Genomic DNA, 27,263 nt, shown 5'->3' with positions numbered 1-27,263 from the left:
AGCATAAAACAGGCCAGAGGTGGGGGTGGGAGTGGGGTCAGGGCTGGGAATCCACTCAGAGAAGCATCTGACATGACGCTTGACATGAAACTGGCAGGGAAGGAGAAGGGAGATGCATGCAAGAGCGAGAATTTCAAAAAAGTTGAAATGGTGAGGGAAGAGAACCCCCAAAAGACCTTGGAGTACATTGCAGGTGGAGTACAACAGCAATCTCTTCCTTTGTAGAGGACAGGGGAGGAGTCCCCACGCGGCTGCCAACTCTGGAGACTCCACGCTGGGGCCAGGGGCTGGGGGCTCCCCGGAGAGCCTCATAAGAAGGCGTTGCACCTCTCTTGGCATCGGCCCCGCATGTGTCCTTCGGCCGTTCCGGAAGAGAGCTTCATCTTTCTTTAGCACCAGGAACTGGCCAAGGACCACATAGGCCTTGTCAAAGCCCCGTTCCTCCAGCTTCTTGCCCAAGACTTCACCAATCCCGGCCAGGCTCCCCACTGGCTTTTCCCCCATGGGCGCTGCCACAGGTCCCGGTGCTTTTGGGAGGTTGTCGCCTCGATCAGCTTCATCGGCAGCTCCGGCTCCGTAACAGCTCCTCCCACCACACAGCTGCTCACAGCTGACACCTTTAGTATTTATTTTAACAATAGTTTTGTTCACTTGTTTGTAATGGATAAGAACTTCGTGAAACACCTCTTTTAAAAACCACACGTGATGAGGACTTAGTTGAAGCGGGCCGTGGGAAGTTCAAGTTGTCAGCTTCTCAACCTGTTCAGTCCTCTTCTGCTCGTTCAACCAGTAGACACACACACACCTCAGGCTCGGCCAATTTCTTTAATGAGACAATACATTCACACCCCTGGAAGCAGCTTTCACCTCCTACACAGCCTCTGCCATGGTCAGCCGGTGACATTTCGCCACCGCCACTGGTCTCAACAGCGTCTGGGAAGGACTACCTGAGGTGGATGGTCCTGACACCCACCCCCACGCTAACCTCAGCAACTGTAAAAGGGGGTCACTGGCCACCTCCCACACCCTTAGCCTTCTTCCTTCCTTGGGAGAGCCCATCATCATCATCGATAACTAACACTGAATGCTTGATAAAGACGAGGCATGTCACAAAGGACTTCTCTGCATGATTTCCTAGAATCCTCTTGCCCTCCCCACAGAGGACAGTACTATTACCCCTATTTTATTTCATTTTATTTTAAGTTTATTTATTTTGAGAGAAACAGCAGAGAAGGGGCAGAGAGACAGGGAGAGAGAGAACCCCAAGCAGGCTCCAGCGGAGCCCGACACAGACTCGATCTCACCACCCTGGGATCGTGACCTGAGCTGAAATCAAGAGTCGGACGCTCAGTCCACCGAGCACCCAGGCGCCCCGCCTCTATTTTAGAGATGAGGAAACTGAGACTCCAAGAGGCTAACTGTCCCAGGACGGTCCAAAGTCTGCCCATCTAGACTTCCTACACAGTAATTCCTAATCCGTGTTTCATTTGCTGGAGGGGAACAGCAGGACCAGCAGAAGTCAGGAAGAGCTGAGGAAAAGGCAGGCGAAGAAGAAAGCTTGCGTCAAGTTACATTCCTTCCCTGGCATGGTGGCCGGCCAGGGAAAGGGACAGGGACTAGTGGCAAGCATCCCCCTCTTGCTGCCAAGGGCTGCTACTCCTTCTGTGAGGAAGGGAATGGAGGCAGCCAAGTAGGGGAATTTTATTAATATCCACCAAAGTGACAAATGCACGTCCCCGTGACCAATTTCAGCTCTAGCAATTTACTACAGCACCCTCCTCCTAGAGCAGAATCTCCAATAGAGATTAGAGATTAAGGGCTTTGGGGGAAAGGTGGGGGGGGGGGGGGAGTCCCAGGCATCCCGGCGGCTAAAGTATATTATGCTTTCCATCTTCACAGCTTTTCCTGGTCAGAGCCCCTTACCCTTTAAATAAACACTTATCTTCATGCTAACGCCTGAATTAATTAGAAACCACTGGTCTGAGGCTCAAGTAACTGGTCCTTTTGGTGTTTACAGGTGAAAGTCACAGAGCAGACACTGCCGAGACACAGGTTCAGCCCAAGTTCAATAGCATTCTAAGCAGCACTGGGACTGGTGTTCAAAAAGCCAGAGCAGCCGGCGTGAGGGGCTATCCAGGGATGACCAAGCACCGAGGACAGCAGTGAGGCCAGCGAGGCCAGGGGCAGGCCAGAACCATGAGAAGCAGAGAAGGAGCAGGTTCGGGAAAAGGGACCCACGCCAGGGAGTGAAGGCAGACTGCGCAACCAGAGAAGGGAGGACATTTACACAGCAAGGCACAAGCCACGGGGGACACCCACACTGTGCACCGTACAAAGTCAGCCTGGGAAGCCCCTCCCACAGACTGGAGGGAAAAAGCAAAGGAGAGGGGTCCTACAGATAGACATGCATGCATGGTCTGAAAAGAAAACTAAGATCCGATGCAAGACCACAGACAACAAGGCTTAGTTAGTGACGCTGCTGGAAATCCCTAAAGATCCCACCCCAAAAAGCTACAGAACCGTCTAGTCTTGCCACACCCATGCGTCAGGACAAGGCACTGTTCTGAAATCCAACAAACGAGGGAATCTTATCCCTAATCCTGGTTCCAAAGCTCACTAAGAACGAACACATTTTACCTGAAGGAGCTTTAGAATAAAAAAGCCACTTCGCAAAGACAGCAAAGCCACAGTCTAGCAGACAGGACTGATCCTGACAGGGGTGAACGATACTGGGGATAATCGATACTCTGTTCTTCTTTCACCCCGCTCCTCCCACCGACTTTGAGCAAAAGGGGGAAAAGGCAGTGACAGTCCTCAGATACAGCAACACTAGAGGCTCACGTGGACGGAAACATGGCTAAGGGAGGCAGCGTGAGTTGTCAAAGGTGTTGCATGTTTACCGATCCTATAAAGCACCAGGGAATGGAAAAAGGGTCCCATTATTTTCCATTTAATGGAATTAATTCTTATGTTCTATGGCAATATTTTTATAAGGCTTGATTATCACCAAAAAATTAACTGAGAAAAGCATGGATGAATTTATTTATAATAACGACTTAAAGGCCTTTCCAAGCATGACAGAAATCCCAGAAGCCACAAAGGCAAAGATGAATACATCTGCCAACATATGACAAAAAAATACCCTCTGCAAAAACCAAAAGTAAATGACATACTGAGGAAAAATACATGCACATTTGACAAAGGGCTACTTTCCAAATTCCCTAATTTATATTGTCAGTCAGTCAGATTGGGACGACACAGAAAATCCTACGGAAGAAGGGGCAAAGGAATTAACATTGCACAGAAAAAGAAAAGACAAATGACCAAAGAACACATGAAAAAAGGTTTAGCTTTATTCATGACTAAACAAGGAAAAATGAGAAACCAGTTGCAACCCATCAGACCTGCACACATTTAAGAACTGGCAAGTGTAATCCTGAGAGAGAACCTGGTAAGATCCAGAAGAATGTAAAAGGAATTCACCATTTGGTCCACCATTAACTGCTATGAATTGAGCCTACAAAAGTCATACAAAAGTATGTTAGGATATATGTTAACAAGGATGGGCACTAAGCATTTTTATTTGCTGTAGCAAAAAAAAAAAAAAAAAAAAAAGCAAGAAAGAAAAAAGAAAGAGGAAACAACTTCAAAATCCATCAAGAGACTGGTTAAAAAAAAAAAATCAACAATGAAACACTACACAACTATTAAAAAGGGTAACCTATATGCTTTGATATAAAAAGAGCTTTATTATTTACCCCAAACCAGCACGCTATGGAACAGTATGTATGCATACATGCAATTCTTTTCACGTACTTTTTTTTTTAAAGTTTTTATTTACTTTTCAAGAGAGAGAAAGAGAGCACAAGGGGAGGAGGGGCAGAGAGAAGGAGAGAGAGAGAATCCCAAGCAGGTTCTGCACTGTCAGCACAGAACCCAATGTGGGGCTCGAACTCAGGAACCATGAGGTCATGACCTGAACCAAAATCAAGAGTCAGCTGCTTAACCAACTGAGTCACCCAGGCGCCCCTTCGTGTACTTTTCTTAAAAGAATAAATATATACTGCTGTATCTGCTCTGGAAGGAAATCACATGAAACTTAGCGTCGGTGACTTTGGGAATGAGGACTAAGGAGTGGGGAAAGGGAAGGGAAACAGGCTTCAGTTTACACTTCTCGAATGTTTTATCACATAGCTGTATTATTCTCACTAAAAGTTTTTTTTAAGACATGTGTAAGATTCTACCTAAAAATATATAATTTTGTAAACCAAAGAATCTAGAGAAAGAGAAAGAAAGGCTGCAAGTGGATAATTAGTGTATCAAGAAGACAATTATAGAGGCAGAACCCCAGAGCTATGAGGAATAATGACAAGCTGATTACTTCTGACCAAAAAGACTTTACAAAAAAACAAAACGGAACAAAGGAAAGCTTCCTGGTATTTGTAATATGTGAACAGGGCTTTGTATTTCAAATAGAAACAGAAAGAACACTTCAAACAGAAGGGATGGCAGGAGCAGGGAACGTAGGAGTGAAATGTGGGGTGTCTGGGGTAGTGGCCAGGACCCGGGTTTGAGGGGTGACAGCACAGACGAGAACCACTGTTGGAAGGTGAAGGGCCTGAACACTAGAGAACCCAAACTGAATTCTGGCAGCAGCCAACTTGAACATGAGTCCAAAGAAGGACTCAACAGGACTTGGAGACTGACGGACGCCAACTGTCCTAGGAGGCAAGTGGGTCCAGCCCCAAACAAGGAGTTTGGGCTGCCCTCTGGGCATCTGCATAGAGCTGTCTGACAGGTAGTGGGAAGTAGGGGTGTGCAGCTGTACAGAAACATCAGATACCGATCTGGAAGGAACCAAAAATTGTACCGAGGCCTGACGTGGTAAGAGGAGGTTACTGAGGGAGACAAAACAGAAAAAAGTTTAGCTGAGAGCAGAAACGTTTTGCTGTTTGCTCCTATGAAAGAGGTGCTGTAACATGGTCTGGAGAACGAGGTACCCCACACACTCAGCCCTCTCCTCAGCACATCATTTCATTAATGAAATTCTGCATCATGCCTTTTGTCAAGCTGTGAGGAAACCGCACAATGAAAACCGGGACCTAGACTAGTGTCATCTTCCCGCACGGCTAACCCGTTCAGAAGAGAGCCTAGAGAGGAGACAGGATGCTTAGATGCCATCTGGGCAAAACACCCACATGGGCCTCCCAATCTCCTCTACAACATTCTTGGGTAAAGCTCTCGAAGTGTTTCCCCATAATGGCAACTGGAACAAAAGCGCAAGTGTAAAATCTGAGCAACTGGGAATGTGCTACTGAGCTCACATTCGCGGCGGTGACCAGAGGGCAGGGACTATGTGAGCCCAGCACAGTGTCTGGCAGAGAGAGGCTCTCGGCACATGTCAGCTGACTCAACCTGAACCAAACTGGTGGGGCAAAATCCCCAGCTGCCGCCATCACTACACCCCCAGCCCTCAACTCTTCCTCCTGAAGACCCAAGAGGTACAGGTGAAATCTACCAAGGTGGCTCATTCCCATCTAACCCACAAACTCTCTCATTTAAAAATACCCAGTGACGCTGCTAAGGAAAGAAGGCAAGGTTACAAATCTGGAAGTTATTTAAGGCACCAGGAGATACCATTATTCTCAATCGAGATGCTCACAATTCCAAACCCAGATCTGCATCTGCGGGATTCAGTCACTTGCTGGAATCAGAGCCACAAACCAATCTAGGCTTCCTCTACCAGGCACTGAAGACCTAAGATCCCTAATTTCCATTCCATACAAAAAGTCACGAAAAAGACCACAGATGGAAGCACTAGGGACAGCAGGCATGGTAACAGCAGTAACAACTATATAAAAATAACTTTTCTAGGTATTTCTGCCTGGGTCTAGATCAAAACTAAACTTGAGCTGTCATGAATTACAATCTAATCCTTTAGAAAGCACCAGCCGAATAACACCAGGGCTGCATAAAACATTCTGGTGCTGCTGAAACCCAATGCACGAAAAAAATAAATAAAATGGCATTCCGTGATGGATATTCATGAAGCACTCATCCTAATTTAAAAGAAAACAAGTCTAGAGTTCTTACTGCATTAATTCATGTGAGCCTGAAAGAACATTTTTATCCAAACTGTTAGATTTCCTACCAAGGCGTTAACATTCTCCAAGTCTGCTCGGTTACACTAATTCTGAGAGTACGGCTTGGTTTGACAGTGGGGTTTGTCTTGCAGTCAAGGCAAAACATCAGAAGCTTCTTCTGAGCTGTCCGAGCAGGGGAGGGATGGCCTCTTTAACCTCACCTGCAATGAATGTCAAGGATGAAGTCATACTCCTACTGTGCGGAAGGCTTCGTAAGCCCCGTACCTCCTCACTGAACCTTCCTGACACCTTTCTGAGAGACAGTGCGGCCCACCCCATCCTCCAGGGAAGGGAACAAACTCAGAGGGACCAAGAACCTTTCCCAAGGTCACTAAGGACTGCTGAGCCAGGATTTGAACCTGAATTCGTCAGTCTCCTGAGGGGGAATTCTTATCTCCTGTAAGAGTAAGGCTTTAATCCAGGCACGCTGGTGAGATACAGGGTTTGTAGCGGTACTGGACCCCTACTGATCAACTTTGAGTGGAACGGGAACTCTCATTTAAAGATGTATCGTTACACTGGCCTAACGAGAATTAAGGGTTTACAACGTTGCACTTTGAGTAGTCTGCAGCCATTTCTCTGCATCATGTCCACTATATCCAACAACATCTTTTTACTTCTATGAAGTAGGCAAATAGATGTTTCATTAATTCATCACAAATGAGAAAGACGTGTTTCATGTATAGCAATGAGTAAGCTTTCTTAAGGCCAAGAGCTCAAAAGCGGCATCTTATCTGCTTACTGCTGGCATTTCCCAGGACACTGGACCTAGGAAACACAAGAAGACCCGCTTCTGAGGACAGAAGTGTTAGAAAAGCTCACCTTGAATTGCTTTCTTCCGTGAGGTTTTCCATGCCATCAATATCAACCAGAAAATAACCATTAGAAATTAAACTGCATTCAGTTGATGGCCTTCACTAAGCTAAATTCAGCAGTCAGCTATAAAACATTAAATGGGTACAATTAAGAAGTCTGAAAAACATGAAGCAGGATTTAAACCAAAGTAACATGAAAACTAATGGGAATAAAACATAATGATAGCATTCTAGATTCAGGATACTGACATCAACAAGTGCTTCGATGGAGAGGGTCCACACACATGCAAAAATTCACAGCTCAGAGAAGCTGAGGTTCAGCAGCCTATCATTTCTCCACCTTGATAGATTTACGCGTAATGATGATGACAGTGATGGTGGTGGTAATGAAAATGTATTAAACAGTTAATAGGAGCCACAAACTCTACCTCCTTCATTTTTATGTTTTCCATTTTAAAACTCATAGCAACTCTATCAGATGGATTTTATTATCCTCACACTAGAGATGAGAAGACAGAGAGGCTCAGAGACATTATACAAATTACCCAAGTTCACAGAGATGGTAAGTAGCCTTGTTGGGATTCAAATCCAGGCCTATCTTGTTTCAAAGCTTACGTTCTTTCCCAACAGTCTCCAACAGAAGAATTACATGGCTTTTTTCTTTCCTATAATCAAGAGTAAACTTTTTAATCTTTCAAAGATTCGTTTCATGCTGTCTGCACTCTCAGAATGAAAACCCGAGTCACCTGGGTGGCTCAGTCGGTTAAGCGTCAGACTCCTGGTTTCGGCTCAGGTCATGATTTCATGGTTTCGCTGCGTGGGGCTCTGCGCTGGAGGCTTGGAGTTTGCTTGGGATTCTCTCTCTCCCTCTCTCTCTGCCCCTCCCCGCTCCCTCGAGCTCTCTCTCTAAATATGTAAATACACTTAAAAAAAAAAAAAAAAAAAAAGAACGAAAGCCAAAAATATCCGAATGGCAGCATTACACATAAGTTAATATACAACAGAGAAAGCTAATAACTAATAACAGATTCCCCTTTAAAAAGGAGGGGAATCACAATGTTTTTAAAGAGTCGTTTACCAACAAGAATCAGGAAATGTTTGAGCACCTATTATAAAAGTCTGGCCACAGCATTAGATACCACCAGGGCTCTGCGACAAGTATGAAGATACAATGCCCTCACAAGAACTCCCACTCCAGCTGGTACAAGCACAAGTTCAAAAACCAAGGAACAAATGCAGAATCCTGCGATTTAGATTCTGAGTGCCACAAAGGCATGGGGGTAGGGCAGTCAGGAACACCCTCTGGAGGAAGTAGATCTTCAGCAGGGCTTGAAGGAAGTGAAATGGAGAATTTACACAGAGAAGAAAAAGGAGGCCAGCACTTCAGAAGGGGGAAACAACAGGAGCAAAGCCCTAGAGGCAGTCATAAACTTGGTTCTGCAGAGCGCAGACGGAGAAGGAGAAGCGAGGAATAAGGTGCCATAAGGTGCCAGGAGGTGAGGGGGAGCCAAACCAAGGAGAGTCCTGAAAAGACAGGGTGGGCAATGGCTGGACACAATGTGGCAGACAAGAGGACACTACTCAATGCCGTGGTCCCTTAGCTGTTCTGGCCCCTAGCGTCTCCTTTCCCCTCCTGCAAATCATCACAAACCACCCAAGTCTCCTGCTGCTCACCACTGCCTTTCAAATAGCTTCAATGTGGGCCTAGTGTTCAAGTTCTTTCAGGAACAAGCCTCAACCAATCTTTCCTCCTATTGCCTTCCTAGGTGAACACTTATCTACAAGGAGACTGGTCTATTCACTAACTCTATCAGCTCACTGGGCCCAATTCCTCTTTTCCTAGCTGAATCCTACTCATCCTTTAACAGCCAGCTCAAATCCCGCCTCCTCGCTAAGCCTTCCCTGACCACTCAGCCTCTAGTGACCTCCATCTCTCCTTCCTCTTAATTCTATGGCATACAGCCCTGTCTCATCAATTACCTTTTCACAGGTAAAGTGTCAGCACCTAGGGTAAAGCTGCTTGGAGGCTGTGGGTCTTCCACTACTTTCCCCCACCATATGGAACAGCATCTTGACATTTAATAATCAAGCAAGCACTCAACTCTCTTTCTGACTTCCTATATTAAGTTTGGCATTAGCATAAAGGAAGGAGGGGGGAGGCGGGGGACTTCTGAAGTCACAGACCAACTAAGAAGCTGTTGCAATAATCCAGATGTGAAGCAAAGAGGGCCTGGACTAAGGAACAAAGAGAAAATGGGCAAATATAAACAACAAAAAAAATTTTGCATGCAAAAACTCAGCGGGATGTGACTGACTACTACTAGGGACAAAAGCAAGGGATGAAATATTAAGGTAAGGTTTCCAAACGCGTCTTGGAATCATTTTAAAGCCTGTCCGAAACCAAGTGCATTAAGTGGCTAAAAAGTCCACATTTGCAAAAAGTCTTCAGTGAAACTGGCCAGTATCTTGAACCAGGGACAACCCTTCCAATTTCAGACACAGACAGAACGGTAAAGCTACAGGGGTCTTTAGAGAGCTAATCTAAAACCCTCACTGATCAGATGGGGAAACTGAGGCCCAGCGCGGAAATGGCTTGCTGAAAGCCTCAAGACAACTCCCAGACTAGTGCCGCCTAAAGCACAGCCGCCCAACCGAGAAGGGCAGTGTTTACAGCCCGAGGCCAACCCCAGCCCGGCCCTCCTTAATGTGAAGACCGACTGAGGGCGAGAGTGACCATGGAGACGTCTAGGGCCAAGCAGGACGCGCCGCCGCCTGTTTACCTGAAGAAAGGCGGTGGCGTGGGGCAGGGGCTCCGCTACAGCCGCCAGCAGGGCCGACCCCGCGGCCCGGCCAGGCCCTTCAGGGCACTCAACCATCCGGCCTCCCGGTACAAAAGGGGAGCGCCCCTGAGAGCGAGGGGCCCGGAAGCAGGGGATCCCGAGACGCCCGGGGCGGAGGCTGGGGAGCCCGGGTCAGCTGGCCGAGCGCGACCCTCGGCCCCGCCGGCGGCGCCCGGACTCCAGGGCCGAGCACGACTGGCCCCTCCGGGGCGCGCGCCTGGCCGGAGCAGGTGCCCGGGCCTCCCGACCCCGCCCGGCCTCGGCTCCAGCCCGCGCCACCCGCCCACCCGCCGGACTGACCAGGCGCGGACGCTCCCGCCCCGCCGCGCCCAGAGGGAGCCGGACAGCGGTCGAGGGCTGCCCCCCACCCCGCCGGCTCCGCCCGCGCCTCGGCCGCCGCCCGCCACCCGCCGCCCCCGGCCGCCGCGCCTCACCTGCCGAGAGCGCCGCGCTCACATCGCCCGCCCGCGGCGCCCCCTCCGCCGCCGCCGGCGCCAGGCCCGTCCCCGCCGCTCCGGCTGCCGCCCCAGCCCGCGCCCCCCGCCCCCGGAAGCGCTTCCCGGCCCCGCCCCCTCGGCGCCAGCGCTTCCGGGCAGGCTTGGACGGGGGTGGTGGCGCGGTGGGACTGGCCTCTGCCGGGGAGCTCCGGGGCCCGGATCCCGTCTCGTCCGCGTCCCGGAGCCTCGCCGCGGGCGCGCGGGCGAGCGGCGGTCTTGATGTCAACTCCGAAAGGGAGCGGCGGCGGTTCTGCGCCCCACGACCTCCCGCCCGCATTCTCCTCGGCGCCCCCTGCTGGTGGGAGGAGGACTCTGCAGTGGGGCGCGCCCCGGGGCTCCCGGAGAGGAACGGATAGGCCAGGACCCTGGATCTGCCACCACAGGGAGCCTGCGACCACCCTCAGCTCAGCTCTCCCCTTCCGAGACCCTCGATCCCGCAGCCCTTCGGGTGCCTTCCCGTCCCCCGAGCCGCGCCTGGCAGGACAGCTGAAGGCAGTAAGGTGCAGTGGTTACCAGCACCAGCCTGGGGACCAGTCATACTGGGTCACTTAACGTGTGACCTTGGGCAGATTACCTACGCGCTCCCCCCCCCCCCCCACCAAAGCGGGAGATAAACATTTCGAACTTGGGTTTATAAAACCCGTGTCGCAGAGCAGGCCTCAAAAAATGTGCATTTCCAAATCCTTGGAGACACCCCAGGGTTGACCCCACTCTGCTGCAAGTGCGAGCCTGGCCGGCATTTTCCTCTCTGCTTCAGGCGACTTTACCCCCGTGTGAAGAGGTTTACCCCCTTTGCATTTTGGTGGACTCCTGAGTAGTAGTGGCAGAGGTTTATTTTCCCTTTTCTGACTTTGTGAAAAAACAAACAAACCAGAAGTCCAGATACCAGCTCTTCTTAAAGATACAAAGCTGAGACTTCCTGATGTCACTTCATCCCTTGCAAACAGGACCTCTTTCTCTGAGATCTACCAAGTAGTCACCTTCCAATAACAACAGCTGCCCTTTGTTAAGCGGTCTGTGCAGGGCACTGTGTTGACACTTTATAGACACTATCTCCTTTAATACACAACCCCAAGGGGTAGCAATCTGTTTTTATCCCCATGTTATCCAGGAGGGAACGGAAGCTCAGAGAGGTTAAGTGACATATCTAAAGTCACACAGCTAAGTGGCAGATTTGGGATGAGCTCCCCTATCTCTCTGACTCCAGACAGGAACTTCTTATGGCAACAGAATATTCCAAACACAGAATCTTAGGTAACCAGTTCCTAACTGCAGGCACCTGGGCAGACAGTCATGCTCTCTAATTACTATTCCTCTTGAGCTATTTCCTTGAGATCTGTCCCCAAGAGTGAGATCAGTGAACGCCAGGGCACAGGAATGCATCATCTTGTCAGGGCCAGGTTTCCTCAGGACCACTGGGCTGACTCACAAAGCCCACATGAGCGAGTTCCTGTTTCCCGTCACACCAGCTGTAGGCCTCATCATTTTAACTGATTTTTGCTCACTTTATTGGTAAGAGTTGGGGTCGTCTTCTTGGTGATAATACAGTATCTGCACGCCATTAAGGACCATAAAGACTAAAATGCTCCTAAGTGTTTAACCTTTTTGCCATGTGTCTCAAAGTTACTGGCCATCTGTCCAGTGGACACTGGGTATTCCCCTCACAGATTTATTTTTATGCCCCCACCTACTTGGGCCACTAAACTCCTATATTTTTCCAGTGCCCTGCTTTTATTTTTGTCATTTGGCTGATTATGTGTCATAACCCTTACTAATTTATTTTAGTTAGGAAATTGTCACTCCTCCACAATTGGAGTGTATGCGTTTCGACTTTCACATAATCTTGGTGGCATTTTAAAAATGATTTTTTAGCCCATTTGAAATAAAAAGAGTCTAGAGGGTTATGTATGGGCTTCATATTAAAATGAAGTACATCAAAGCACTCCACCGTTTCCCAGTTTTGCCGGCAGTGTTTATGAAGCGATCAAATTCACGTCTCATCAACGTCTGGGGTTAACCTTCCATCCGGCCAAAGAGTGGTTCTGCCATCATGGGGGTCAGCGTTTGTGACAGTGACAGCTGGTGTTTGCTAATATCTGTGTTCTGCCTTCCCCTCTTCTGAGGCACATGGCTGAAACACATCTCCCAGCCTCCCCCTCCATGTCACATGTCAGTAGAAATGGTGTGTGAAGTAACTTGTAAATGAAGTCCCTTCCCCTTCTTTCCTCTTCTCCCTTCCTAGGACAGCTGCTCCTGGACCTCCACTTCTCACCCATTCCAGATTCCTGAGCACTTGATGAGTCAAGATAGCCAAGTTATCAGATCCCAGCCTCTCCCTCTTCTGTTTCCTACAAGGAGACCCTTTCTGTCAGAAATCAGGCTATGCTACGTGGCTCTGGCCCACTTCAAAAATCCCCAGAGTTTGGGGGCACCTGGCTGGCTCCAGTGGTGGAACATGTGACTCTTGATCTTGGGGGTGTGGGTTCAAGCCCCATGCTGGGTATAGAGATTACTTAAAAATAAAATCTTAAAATAAAATAAAATAAAACCTCCAGGGTCCCTGGGTGGCTCAGTCAGTTGAGCATCCAACTCTTGATTTCGGCTTAGGTCATGATCCCAGGATCGTGGCACTGAGCCCTGAATCAGGCTCCATGCTGAGTGTGGAAACTGCTTAAGATATTCTCCCTCTCTCTCTCTCAAATTTAAAAAAGGGGGAGCCTGGGTGGTTTAGTCGGTTAAGCATCCTACTTCAGTTCAAGTCTTGATCTCACAGTGTGATTTGGAGCCCAGCATCAGGCTTCACAGACTAAGGGTGCAGAGCCTCCTTAGGATTATCTCTCCCCCTTCCCTCTCTCTCCCTCTCAAAATAAATAAACTTTTAAAAATATATTAAAAATAGGGGCGCCTGGGTGGCGCAGTCGGTTAAGCGTCCGACTTCAGCCAGGTCACGATCTCGCGGTCTGTGAGTTCGAGCCCCGCGTCGGGCTCTGGGCTGATGGCTCAGAGCCTGGAGCCTGTTTCCGATTCTGTGTCTCCCTCTCTCTCTGCCCCTCCCCCGTTCATGCTCTGTCTCTCTCTGTCCCAAAAATAAATAAACGTTGAAAAAAAAATTAAAAAAATATATTAAAAATAAATAAAACAAAAAAACTGTATGAATTATTTGGAGTTACCTCATTCTTGCTCCCCTCACCAGGACCCATTGGTACGTCCCTTCCAACTGCCTCACTGCCTAAGTCGTTTTGGGCCAGCAGGGGGCATCTGTCTCTCCAAATAGTCCCAAGATGTCCACTGACTTCTTAGAACATCTCAGAGGATCAGGGTTCCTTCCACCTGGCCGCCTCTGCAGAGTAGTGTCAGTATTCCACCCAGACCAGGAAAAGCACTCTTCCTTAGAGACTCCTCTCATCTTCCCTGCCTGTGTGATAAGGGCCAGGTAGTTGGTTCACCCCTCTGAATCTCTCTTCTTCATCTATTCAGTGGTGATTGGCCCGTGGGCTATGATTCATACTCCCTTCCCACAGCCAAGACTGGGCAGAAGAATGCTGTCACTAAGCAGTGAGACAGATCCAGGTCTCAGGTCCCTCTCAGCCACAGAGCTCCATGACCTATCCGATCCAGGGGAAGACACTCATCCTGCTCAGCACTGGCCTCTATGTCTGTGTACAGGATTTTGGGACCTACCTCTTCTGTGGGTAAATAAGATAATGATATAATGCAGGGCGCCTGGATGGCTCAGTCAGTTGAGTGTCCGACTCTTGATTTCAGCTCAGGTCATGATCCCAGGGCTATGGGATCAAGCCCTGCATTGGGCTCCGTGCTAAGCATGAAGCCTGCTTAAGATTCTCTCTCCTTCTACCCCTCTCCCCTGATTGAGCTTTCTCGCTCTCTCTAAACACACACACACACACACACACACACACACACACAGAAAAGATAATGACATGGGGTACCCACACGGCTCAGTAGGTTAAGAGTCCAACTCTTGATTTCAGCTCAGATCACGATCTCACAGTTTGTGAGTTCGAGCCCCGCATTGGGGTCTGTGCTGACAGCTCGGAACCTGGAGCCTGCTTCAGATTCTGTGTCTCCCTCTCGCTCTGCCCCTCCTCCCCTCTCAAAAATAAATATAAAAAGTTTTAAAAAAAGAAAGAAAGAGAAAGAGAATGATATAATGCTTCCAGCATGGCACACTCAATAATTAACTTTGGTCAACAAGAAAGCAAGGGAGAAAGGCTGGCTTCAAGAGCCCCCACCCATTTCTATGAAGCCTTTTCTCACTTCCTGAAGAGATGGCTTGCTGTCTCCTCTTCTCCTAGCTCACCTATCCAGCTGCTGAGTGGGCTTGGCTTCCCTTAGACCTGAGCCCTGCTGACACCCACCGGGCACAGGTGCCACCTCTAGAGTCTTGCCTCACTGTCTTTTTTTTTTTCTTGGTCTGGTCTCTCTTGGCTTCCGGCTGATTCTCCAGGACCGCCCCTTTAATTGATTTTGCTGGCATTCTGTACTTCTCCTTTGTAGTAACCACAGTGGTAATTAATTAATTACCTGTACAATTATGAGTTTAATATATGTCCCCCACCATTAGCCTATAAACTCCATGAGGATGAGACCTTTTCTGACTTCTTTCCTGCTGTATCTCCAGTGCTTGGCACTCCATAAATATCCATTGTATTAATAGATAATGGTTGGTTACCTGCTTTTGCATCTAGGTCTTTGTTCCTTGAGGTCAGGGGTTGTTTAACTGATCCATTTCCTCTGCACCCTGCAGAGAACCTGGTGCTAAATGATCAGTAATAAATATTTGCTGAGTGAGACAAAGAATGAATGAGTGGATGAATGAGTGAATGAATGAAGAGAATGAACCCCTATTTCTTCTCTTCTTTTACCTGCATCACACCTCACAACTGAGTCTCCCCATCTGTGTAGTCTTTGGTCCTGACCAGCCCCTGTTTTGTAGTTTGGCTCCTCTCTGCCCTACTTCCTGCATAGGACACAGCTACCTGGGCAAAAAGGCTACTAGCTGCTCTTCAAAAGAGGGTACACAAATACATACAGCACCACCTTTTGGCCCAGTGCCTTTGCCTCCTAGTTTTCATCAAAGCTATTAACTGCAAAGTTTCATACTTACACTCATACATACTGTGGTAGGGCAGTGTTGGATTCTGGTTAAGAAAATGGGGGAGCGGGGGGTGCGTGGGTGGCTCAGTTGGTTGAGCGTCTGACTTAGGCTCAAGTTGTAATCTTGCAGTTCGTGGGTTCCAGCCCTGCATTGGGCTCCGTGCTGACAGCTCAGCGTTGGGAGCTTGCTTCGGATTCTGGGTCTCTCTCTCTCTCTCTCTCTCTCTGTGCCCTCCCTGGCTTGAGCTCTGTCTGTCTCTCAAAAATAAATAAACATTAAAAAAAAAGAAAGAAAAAAAAGAAAATGGGGATATCTTTTTTTATTTTTATTTTAAGTAAGCTCTATACCCAACATGGGGTTTGAACCCACAATCTGAGTGAGATCAAGAGTCCCATGCTCTACCAACTGAGTCAGCCAGGCACCCCAAGAATGGGGGAGTCTTTAGAGTTGCGTTAGTAAGTCACTAGACTTACAAATTTCCTCTTTTGACACATTGAAACATTCTTGAAATCAGAAGACACCTTACAATCAATGAGTATATTTAATCTGGTTGTGTTTTTGTTTTTGTCCCAAATGCAGATTAATAAATCCAGAGTATATCTCAGAATCAATAGCATTCTTAAGAGCTATGTCAAGGGGGACTGTTGTAACTCACATCGCTTTTTCTCAAAGGCATATGTCTGACTAAAGTCAGTACAGTGGAGACATCTGCAAAGATCTAGCCTGGTTTAAAAGGTGACTTTGTGCTCTAAGTGTTATAAACCAGGCATAAACCCGCTGGGCACGCCTTGGATTTCAATGAACTGAGCAAACCGCACGTGAAGAGCATTCACGCCACCACATGTGTTTAATGTCAAGCCAACATCCTGTCCATCAAACGCTAGACTAGAAACTTTGCTTGCTGTCGCTCAGAAGTCAGAGGGCTTTGCAGGAGGACTTTGATGACCAAGACTCTTTAAAAAGATACCTGGGGAGGCGGATCCTTTCCTCCCTAAGTAAATTTCCCTAGAGCAAATAGTTCCACTGACCTTAGACATGACTTCAGTGCTTTTCTGAGTTGAGAGCTATTTAAAAATAAAAGTCATGACATCTGATTGTTTGAAGGCTTCACTAACGATTTCAAATATGAGGATCTGACGAGGGGGTGTTTCTTTTTATCTTTTTTCCTTCTTGCTAGTCCTTTAGTCCTTTCCTCCTTACAACAGAATCAGAATAAAGGGGAGCCCTTTGGGAATAGAGTCCCTATTCTGTGGGTCTGTGGGATGGTCCCAGGCATTGTGGAGGGAGGAGAGTCCATCTTTCTTTTTCTCTTAATCAGCTTTAGTGAGGTCTAATGAGTTTTGGCCAATGTAGACATTTGTCAACTGCCACCCCGACCTTTGCTTTTTTGGCTCTTGCTGAGCAGGAGTAAGGTGCTGCCTCCTAGAGCCCGCGCGCATCCTCACCGTGCTTGTGCAAGCTCGTGCTCGTGTTGGGCTGAGGGAGTCCCAACAGGAGAGGTGAGATCACCGTGCTCAAAGCAGATCAGCTGGGCAGTGGAGGCAACTGAGGCCTATGAAACCCTGGCGTGATATTATTGTCCTATATTTATTCATCCAACAAATAATTATTGAGGGCTAGCTGAGTGCCAAACATTGCTCTACATCCTGGGGATATCGTAGTGGATGGGGTGCGGGGTGGGGGAATCTCCACCTTTCAGAAATGGTCAGGGAAAGAGAGGCAAAACATATAGCCTGTTAGATGGGGAGAAGGGCTGTGGAAAAAGTGAACAGGGAAGGAAAAGGGGGAAAAGACACTACATCACCCAGTGAGAGAGTCTGATACTAGTTTGAAATTCTCACCCTCTATGTCAAACAAGAGGATGGTCCCAACTACAGTGTGAACAGGGGCCCATGGCACCATTCCCTGCCTTCCTGACCTTGATCTCCTTCCTCCCTGCTGATGTTGACCTGGGGTTTGCCTCAACCCTGTGTACCTACCCTGCTCTGATCAGTCCTCTTCATCTGGGCTCCTCCAGGATCTGCTCCTCACTAGCTCCTATGTCCCTTCTGTCCCCTGGTCTCAGCTCTGTCCATCCCTGGCCCTGAACTGGGTTGACTTTGTTTTCAGATTCAGTGCTTCTTTCATTGTATTTCCAAGATTGGTCCCATGGTAAAAAACAAAACTAAAACAAAAAAACAAAAAACATGAGACCCTGGGCAAGCTAATCAGACTTCTGAACCTCAGTTTTCTCATCTATAAAATGGGGATGGTAATAGTAACTGCTCCAGATGGTTGTTATGAGAATCCCATGAGATAGGAGAGGCAAAATGGTTTTTAGAGCCTTGTGCTTGGTGGGTGCTGAATCAGTAGGAGCTGTTAACATATGAGGGACTGAACCAATGGCAGCAATGCAAGGGGCAACACAGTATGGAGGTGCACCCTAGCTTCTTCTCCCCCACCCCCCCTCCAAATGTCCCCTCCCCTCCCCTCCACTGGACACTGTCATTCTCCTTTCATCATTGAAATGATCCCCTTTCATCATTGGAGCTTAGCTCCTGGAATCTTTGCCTCTGGCCACTTAAAGAGAAAAACTCTTCAACTCATCTGCTCCCTCCCTCCCTCCTACTCTCATCCCCCAACCCCCCAAAGAACAGTCTCTGTTCAAAGGCCTTGATGCCTTCCCTGTCAGTCAAGACTCAAGAAGATGGTGGTACCTTGGCCTTTTCTTCATTCCTAAAGACCTGGTTTGTAAGACATGATTTCTCTCCTCTCTGAAAATAAGTAGTCTTTCAGCAACCTTGGCATTCATTGCCAAACTAATCAGTGGGTTCAATTTGTCCTGGATAATCCTTTGCTCAGAGAGAATCTCAACATCTCTGCATTGGTTCCTTCTCCTGGTCAGAACCAAGGCACCTTTGCTATTTCCCAACATAGAAGCCAGGCTTAGCTGACAATTTACACCTCAACACTTCCTGTTCTTTTAAGTTTGTTTATTTTGAGATGGAGAGAGAGAGAGAGAGAGAGAGAGAGAGAGAGAGAGAGAGAGAGATAATCCCAAGCAGGCTCTACACTGTCAGTGCAGAGCCTGACGTGGGGCTCAAACTCACGAACTGTGAGATCACGACCTGAGCCAAAATCAAGAGTTGGAGGCTTCAACAACTGAGCCACCCAGGTGTCCCAACACTTCTTATTTTTTAACCTGCCCCCGGGGAACTCACAAGACACTCAGATAAGTGAGTAACCTTCTACCCATTCTCCTATTCATTTAAGCTTCTTCTTATTTCTTTCTCCTTGAGCTCCTTGAAGTTTCAACGAAGTTGGACGTGCTCATCTACTTTGGATTATTAGGCAGGCCTTTTAAGCCTGAAGTCTTATGAGGGGTGGTTCAGCTTCTGGTCATGCAATAAATTAAGGACTATGGTTAAAACTCACTGAGCAAAGTGAAGATCCGTAACCCCTCTGAGCTTGTCTCCTCATCGGTAAAATGGAGCTAACAAGTGTTCTGACTCCAGATGCTTGTCAGTAGTGGTATAATGAGACCGCAGCTGTAACAGTCTTGCAAAGTGCCTCATGTGTATATGATAAACACACAAAAACCAGTAGCTCATATGTCCATATTGGGGTTTGTTAGGATGAATCTTCTTTTCCTGCTGAGGCTTCTCTAGTATGTCCAACGACCTGGGAGCTATCACACTGGGCTCCCGGGCATCTGCTACCTTGTCTGTCAGGCATAAGCAGCTGTCCTGCTCTCTTGCAATTCTTAGAAGTTACCAGCATTTCCTGTTGTCAGGGGCTTCCTGTGACTTGAGAGCAGGGACGATGTCTCGTTTCTCACTGTGGTTCCTGTGCCCAGCACCAAGCTGGGCACAAGGCAAGGGCTCAATAAATGTTTTAAAGCCAGGAACAAAAGAAGGACAAAAAGAGGTCGGGCTCCAGCTGGTTCCCACTAGGATGAGATGGCTCCGAACCAGGAAATACAGATTCACAGAGCCCTCCTGAGCGGGCAGCAGTCTAGCCGCCCTGCTGGAGGCGGACCGCCCCCTGCCACGCCAGCCCTCCTGAGTCCTCATTCCAACCTTCTCTTGGAACTGCTGCTCACCCTGCCTTTCCACAGAACTGAAAAACAGGCACTTTAGCTCTAACAAGTGAGCAACAGCAAGCAATACCCCAGGTGCCAAGAGTAGCATGTACCTGACGTTGTTCCCTCTCCCAATGGGAGAGTCCATGGTCTCCTAAAACAATCTCTCTTCCGTCAACACATCAACGATCTTGTACCAATGATGTGTTCTAGAAACGTACTCATGGGACAGCCATTTGTTTCAATCAATTGTGTGGAGCTCTTCTTTAAGTTTTACTGCTGCTTCAGCTTCTAGGTGCCTCTCCTGGTTAAACTTCCTTGGCAGAAAGGCCCTTTTGAATTCTCAGACACACCCCAAAAAGACTGACCGTGGCCCTTTATGTTGAGAGACCTAGAAACTCAGGAGAAAGAGTTGGAGGTAAACGTGTAAGCAGGGCCCTTTTTTGAAAGCTCAGCAGGGTTCAAGCCATATTGTTGACCCAGGAATCTCTCCAAATACCCTCATTTCCCTTGTCTGCATCACATTCCTGTAGTTGGGAATGCTGTTTCTAGCAGATGAGAGTTATGTCTGACAATCTCACTCAAAACTCAAATGGTCTGCTGCAGAGTATGGTACACTGATGCAGTCTGAGCTGACCTTTTTTTCTCAATAAAAAAAATTTTTTTTTTTAATGTCTATTTTTGAGAGAGAGATCCAGAATCTGAGCAGCGGAGGGACAGAGAGCGAGGGAGACACAGAATCCGAAGCAGGCTCCAGGCTCTGAGCTGTCAGCACAGAGCCGGAAGTGGGGCTCGAACTCAGGAGCTGTGAGATCATGACCCTAGGTGAAGTCGGACGCTGAACCGACTGAGCCACCCAGTCGCCCCTGTTTTTTTATTTCATTGTTTAAATGTTTGTTTATTTTTGAAAGAGAGAGAAAGAGAGCACGCGCACAAGTGGGGGGGGGGGCAGAGAGAGAGCGAGGGAGACACAGAATCCAAAGTAGGTTCCAGGCTCTGAGCTGTCAGCACAGTGCCAACATGGGGCTCGAACCCATGAACAGTGAGATCATGACTGGAGCCGAAGTCAGAAGCTTAACTGATTGAGCTACCCAGGCGCCCCTGTATGATCCCATCTGTATAAAGTTCAAAGACAGGCAAAACTAATGGTGCCACTACTAGTCAGGATAGGTTACTCCTGGAAAGACGAATGAGGGGAATTTTGAGCCCCGGGTGTTTTGATCCGGGTACAGGCAACACGGATACATTCATTTTGTGAAAATTCATTGAGCTGTGCATTATGATTTGTGCTCTTTTATGCTTGATCATACTTCAGTTACACAAAAAAAGTGCATGTGGCCTGCAGGAAATCCTGAGGTCCAGGACTGAATCACACAATGATAATGCAAATATTTGTGTAAGTTTCTGTATGTTTAAACACATTCACAGGACCATGAAAAGACTAGCATGCCCAGCCTAGTTCGCTTATGTCCATAGGGATCATTAAAATCTACTAAGGGAAGATGTTCTTTTGCTAGCGCAGGAGAGGAACTTGTCTAGAGTCTCTTCCTTGATCACTGTCTGCACAAGTTCTATATCATGACCCCTAATGGGGGCCAGGGGTCAGTAGCTGCTAGAAAGTGCAGCTCTTGTCTGGAGAAAACATTTAACAGTTTCGCCTGGAGCTGACAGGGTCGTATCTGGGGAGAGGCTCCCAAGCAGAGATCCTGAGGCTGCCCGTGCACAGCGCAGAATCTCCCCCAAATACCCTCTGATCACAGGACAAGCTGCCTCCCAGGCATTCTATCGAATAGCAAGTTGACTTTGATCCTACTCAAGGCAGCGGGTGGTGGGGGGTGTTTCTTTGGGGTCGGCTTTCTGAAAGCAGTGGTTTGTGACTGTGATAAGATTACTCAAAGAACAAGGAAGACACTGTGTTTTTAAAGTTAGCCAAGCTAGGCATTTTTCTAAGTTCAAAAAGAAAATGCAGCTGAGTTATCATCAGCCTCCATTTGCAGAGGTTGGAGAGATCGGGAGGTGCAGAAGCAGCTTGGCTGTGGGTGTGACTGTTGTACGTGACCTGGTTTGAGACCAGCATTCGGTCCCTGATCCCAGGCACCAGGCAGTGACAGCTGCTTAGGGGCTGGTGGAGGTGTAGGAATGACTGTACATTGTGAGTCAGTACAATTCAGTCTTGAAGAACGGAGTAACTTGAATGTGACGTGGCTGACCTTCAATACCCAGTCATTTCTGAAACAGTTCTTGGCCTTGGGGTGGCTGGTTATAAAAACATCTGCATTTGCTGGCTGATTGGGTATACAAGAGGGAACACAGCCAATTAATGGTACAGTGTCATACATTTTCAGCTCTCGACGAAACAAGAATTTGAGGTCTTTTTATCTTAGCGAGTATTTTGTCTCCCCATCTTGCTATTGTCCTACTCAAGCCTTCCTACAGACACAGGGGACGGTTCTGACTTCAACCAAACAAACATGTTGGGCACCAGGCCCCGTGCTGGAAGGGACACAGAAATGGAATGGATGCAGGCACAAGGTGTTGACACCTGCTGGTCCTCACAAAGCTTAGCAAGGTGCGTGCAAATGATGCCTGCATGAGGGACACAACCTAAGCGTTATGGGGCCCTAAGGAAGGACAGAGGAAACTGAACTGGGCAGGACAGTGAAAGCTACTTCGAGGAGGTGGTGTTGGAAATGGCCCTTATTCTGGGCAGGAGAGGGAGCATTAGTGATGCCCTTGGTTGCAGGGAATTTGAGGGCAAGCTCAAAGAAAATGGGGTTTGGCTGGAAAGAATAGGTAGGATGGAGAAACAGTGGAAACAAACCAGAAAGGAAGTCTAAGCCTACGGTTCGGAGAGTGGGGGCCTACTTTGGTGGGATTTAGGGCCTTGGGAACAGCTTGGGGACACAACAAAAGAGTGAGGCTGACAGGTGTGGGTAGGATGCAGAGCAGGGAGACTAGACTGGTGTAATAACGTAGGTGAGAGATAATGAGGACAGGGGTGGTGACAGCTTCCTTTTAATCATCAAAGAATTGGATTTCATTGACTGTGTGTGGGGTTAGGGTTCTTGAGATTCCTCTCATGACCTTCGTGTAGAGAAGAGGGTGAGTGCTACCCATTCTTGAAGAGATTTCTCAATTACATTAAAGGAATTTGGCTGGCATGCAGGCCTGGAGAGTACATGACCAGTGCCGGTGGCCAACCCCGTGGAAGAAAACCAAGTGTAGAAGGAGCCTCCACAGTTCTTGTTCTGATGGCCCTATCTAGGTTAACAACAGTCTTCCATTAGGCTACTAGTACAGCTTGCCCCATTCCATTACTGACACTGAACTTGGCTTACCTGAGCATGTGATGGTTCCTCCCTCCAGGCCTATCATCTGTCACTCAGCCCACGTAGGGAACGCAGCACAAACAACACGTCCTAGGTCATTTCTCATTCCATTGGGTTAATCTCTGTGACAGCTCTGATCATTGCCTACGAAATCAAATCCACACTCAGCCTGGGATCAGAGGCCCTCCATGACCTTGGGCACCAACATGGTGTAATCGCTACGATCTTGGGCTCCAGAGTCAGGTGACCTCGTCTAGAATTCTGGCTGGGCTGCTTACTTAACCACTCTGAGCCTCGGTTTTCCCTTACCTTGCAATCTGGGTTACAGTAAAGATCTAAAGAGATATCATATGTGAAGACTGTAGCACAGAGCCCGGCATACAGTAAATGAGTAGTATTACCACAGTAAGAACTTGGCTGCCCAAGCTACCTTTCCTACTGTATTTCCACGGTTCCTTTCATACTTCCTCATCTCTGTGCTCTTCTTCATACTTTTCTCTCGGCGGGTGGGTGGGGGGGGGGGGAGAGGTTGGCCTCCTCTTCACTCCAAACCACAGTTTGGTTGGTCAGAATTCCACCCATCTCTGCTCAGAGGCTGCCAGCATGAGGAAGGCTTCCTGCGTACCCCTAGTCATTCTGTCCCTGTGTGAGTCTGGGCTTCTTCTCTTTTTTTTTTAATGTTTATTTTTTAGACAGAGAGAGAGAGAGAGAGAGAGAGAGAGAGAGAGTGCCTGTGAGCAGGGGAGGGACAGAGAGAGAGAGAGAGAGAATCACTGGCAGCACAGAGCCCAAGGTAGGGCTCAGGTTCATGAACTGTGAGATCATGACCTGAGCCAAACTTGGATACTTAACCAACTGAGAGCCACCCAAGCACCCCACGTGCTACTTCTCTAAGGCAACTTCTTAGCCTCAGAGAGGTACCAGTCTTACCTGCCTCCAGAATGGGAACTCCAGGAGAAATTTTGTTTTATTTATTGCTATATCCCCAGCAGATAGAATAGCACATAATAGTAGCCTCTTAACTTTTTTTTGAAAGCATGATTCTTGTCTACTAGATAGTGCACTCTTTGAGGACCTGTTACTGATTTATTCTCTAGCTTCTATATTGCCCTTGTGAATTCAATGGGATGAACTATGGTGGAAAAATTATGATCAAAGGATTCTGCTCAAGAAAGGGGAATTAAAAAATGCTGGGAGGCAGAAATGAGTCGGTGATGGGGAAGTTTTTCTCCATTTCACCCTTGAGATGACTGTGATGAGTTAACTCAAAACCCAGAAAAGCAGGTGAGACTGAGGGAAGCTATACAGCTATCACAGGAAATGGCTGTCACTTGGGTTTGGGCCTGTAGATGAATTAAGTTCGGTGGCTTACACCACACCCAAGAGTGACCCGGTTACCACCCACTATCAGGTTTGTTTGAGAAATGTTGTCTTGAAGTTGATGATCCATATTATTTCCAGGTGGATTCATAAGGTTGAGTCAATTATGTGACACAGACAGCAAAGGACCTATCCTGAAATGTCCACTTCTTTGTCTCCCGGAGTGCTTTTCACAACCTCTGAAGACCAGAGAATCAGCTTCTGAAGGCCCAGCCTAGGGCCAACACAGATGGTCCATAAATATTTGGTAAATAAATACCAAATGAGTGAATGAATGAACCAAAGAATAGATTGGAAGGATACAAAGCTCCTTTTGTGGTCTTCCACATTTGCACTGGTACCTTTCAACTGTGCTTTTTAAAGAATAAATACAGATGCATTGAAGCGTTATGGAAGTCATACTAATGTTCTGAGATTTTGAATTTTTCTTCATCAACTACTTGTGTGGGGGGGGTGGGGGGGTGGGGGGGGAGGTTTCTGCAAAATTTTCTGATATTCAGAAATGACTCTTCTACTTGAAAAGATTAGGGGTGCCTGGGTGGCTCAGGCGGTTAAGCGTTTGACTTTGGCTCAGGTCATAATCTCGTGGTTTGTGAGTTCAAACCCCATGTCAGGCTCAGTGCTGACAGCTCAGAGCCTGGAGCTTGCTTCAGATTCTGTGTCTCCCTGTCTCTGCCCCTGCCCAGCTCATGCTCTGTATGTCTGTCTCTCTCTCAAAAATAAACATTTAAAAATTAAAAAAGAAAAAAAAGAAAAGAAAAGAAAAAGAAAAGATTAGAGACATTTGGCCTAAGATGCTTTTGAAACCACTTCCAAAAGAACTGTTTGACACCTTCTCGGGAGAGCTCCTTGTGAGAGTCACAAGCTCACTGCTGCCCTTTCTACTTTCAGATGGCCAAAAGAGTCTCCTGCCATGCTCTCTCGGAGCCAGTCACACAAAACAAATAGTCTTTATTGCATATACTCCCCCCAGTTGTCTAGCCCAGATTGTGTTTCCTGATTACAACATTCTACTGTTACTTAAAGCTCAGGTCGGCACAATCACAATTTGACTGTTGTCCAAAAGCAACTTTTTTTTTTTTTTTTCAACGTTTATTTATTTTTTTTGGGACAGAGAGAGACAGAGCATGAACGGGGGAGGGGCAGAGAGAGAGGGAGACACAGAATCGGAAACAGGCTCCAGGCTCTGAGCCATCAGCCCAGAGCCTGACGCGGGGCTCGAACTCACGGACCGCGAGATCGTGACCTGGCTGAAGTCAGACGCTTAACTGACTGCGCCACCCAGGCGCCCCAACTTTTTTTTTTTTTTTTAAGGAGGCTCCACACCCAGCATGGATCCCAATATGTGGCTTGAACTCACAACACTGAGATCAAGACCTGAGCTGAGATCAAGAGTTGGACGCTTAACTGTCTAAGCCACCCTTTTAGGGTGCCCCTAAAAGCAATTTTGGTCCTTAATCAATTGCCATAAATTTTACTATTAGATGAAGCACCAAATAACGTGTAACATGTGTTTTAACTATGCCAAATCTCATTGAAAATATGCCCTCTTCTAAAATACATTTCTCTGCAGAAATTAACAACAACAACAAAAATTAGTCCCTTTTCTTCACCATAGGGCTGATATATTTCACAGGGAGTGGGACAATTCAGCTTATTCTGCTTCCAAAGCAAGGTGTCAACTGTAAGTTACTCTACTAACCATTTGGTTTGAGCCGGACACTGACTTTTCTCCACCAGAAATCACTGTTTGATAAATCTCAACACCCTCTTCTGCCTGACCTGGCTTACATAAACCAGTGTCCAGCACCACAGCTAAGTGCCTTCCCCGATAAAAAATCTTTCCTCTGGGTCAAGCAAGAGGACCTATACTTATCTCAGAATTCTCAGCCAACAGGCAATTTCTGTGACATTTGGGTGACATTCTGTTGGAAGAGGTCACTTCAGGACTGTTGGGTGCCTATACTTCTTTTTTTTAAAAAATTTTTTTTTTTCAACGTTTATTTATTTTTTTGGGGACAGAGAGAGACAGAGCATGAACGGGGGAGGGGCAGAGAGAGAGGGAGACACAGAATCGGAAACAGGCTCCAGGCTCTGAGCCATCAGCCCAGAGCCTGACGCGGGGCTCGAACTCACGGAGCGCGAGATCGTGACCTGGCTGAAGTCGGACGCTCAACCGACTGCGCCACCCAGGCGCCCCAATGTGCCTATACTTCTTAAGAGAGGTCTCTGACAAAGCAAAAAGTCCATGGCTGTAACGTGGATAAAGACTGACCAGTGAATCTGCATCTATTATTATTTTTTAAATTCAGCAGTATTTCTTGACTGTGCCAGGAACAGGATGGTGCCAGAAACATCCACTCAGAGATAATTAAAACATAGTTCCTTTTTCTGAGGAGCCCATTGTCTAGCAGGAGACGTGAGTGTGTGTAAAGAATGGATGGTACATACGAGATGACAATACAGGGACAATGCTTCAGCAGGACTAAGTTCAAAATGACATGGAATCACTGAGTGGTGTGAATAATTTCCAGGGGTGCTCGGAAAAGATACCACAGAGATAATTTTTGCAGAGCCTCGAACAAGCAAAAGGAGTTTTCCAGGAGGACAAAGGTTAGCGAGTTGTGGATGACAAAGAGAAGATGAGTATTCAAGGACAAAGAGAAGGCAAGGACAAAGACAAGCCTAAGGAGAGCAGCCAGAGCCCAAGTGGGGATTGGCAGGTAAGAATGGACAAGTAGGCCACTGTCAGACTGGAGCCTTGGATGTCAAGCTAAGATCCCCATCAGATGGATCATGGAGGGTGACAGGATTAGGTCTGCTTAGGGAGGAAGAAGCCTTGGGGCAGTCAAATGGGAGGAGAAGATGTCAGGAGTGGAGATCATTGTGAGGGAGTGGCTGTCCCAGAGGCTGATGGGAACAGGGTGGGCCAACCTGGGGCCCAGAGACCCAGAGATAAGCAGATGCTACTTGTGCTGAAACCCAAAATCTCCTGGAGATTAACACCAGAGCGGTGGTCAGGGGGCCCAGATAAGCCCTTGGCCTTTGGAACCCCTCTCTAGGTTATTTTCGTTCAGAAT

At 47.7% G+C, this 27,263-nt stretch overlaps 1 protein-coding gene across 4 annotated transcripts in view; it reads right to left on the bottom strand.

Annotated features, from left to right (window-relative positions):
* The window catches only part of ZBTB34 (zinc finger and BTB domain containing 34), a 46,281-nt gene that overhangs the window by 16,699 nt on the left and 2,319 nt on the right, over positions 1 to 27,263 (bottom strand). The window contains exons 1-2 of one of the 4 annotated variants that reach the window (XM_045469786.1): positions 10,233 to 10,265; positions 6,966 to 7,082 (exon numbers count right to left, since the gene is read on the bottom strand). The exons of 1 other annotated variant lie outside the window; for it this stretch is intronic. In XM_045469786.1, coding sequence (XP_045325742.1) covers positions 6,966 to 6,997 — 32 coding nt within the window. In that variant the 5' untranslated portion in view covers positions 6,998 to 7,082; positions 10,233 to 10,265. Of the gene's footprint in view, positions 1 to 6,965; positions 7,083 to 10,232; positions 10,354 to 27,263 lie in introns of those variants that run through there. 2 more of the 4 variants (XM_045469788.1, XM_045469787.1) reach the window with 2 other exon arrangements.

Source organism: Leopardus geoffroyi, chromosome D4, assembly GCF_018350155.1.
Source record: "Leopardus geoffroyi isolate Oge1 chromosome D4, O.geoffroyi_Oge1_pat1.0, whole genome shotgun sequence".
Classification (NCBI taxonomy): domain Eukaryota; kingdom Metazoa; phylum Chordata; class Mammalia; order Carnivora; family Felidae; genus Leopardus; species Leopardus geoffroyi.
This window is presented reverse-complemented; position numbering and strand designations above follow the sequence as displayed.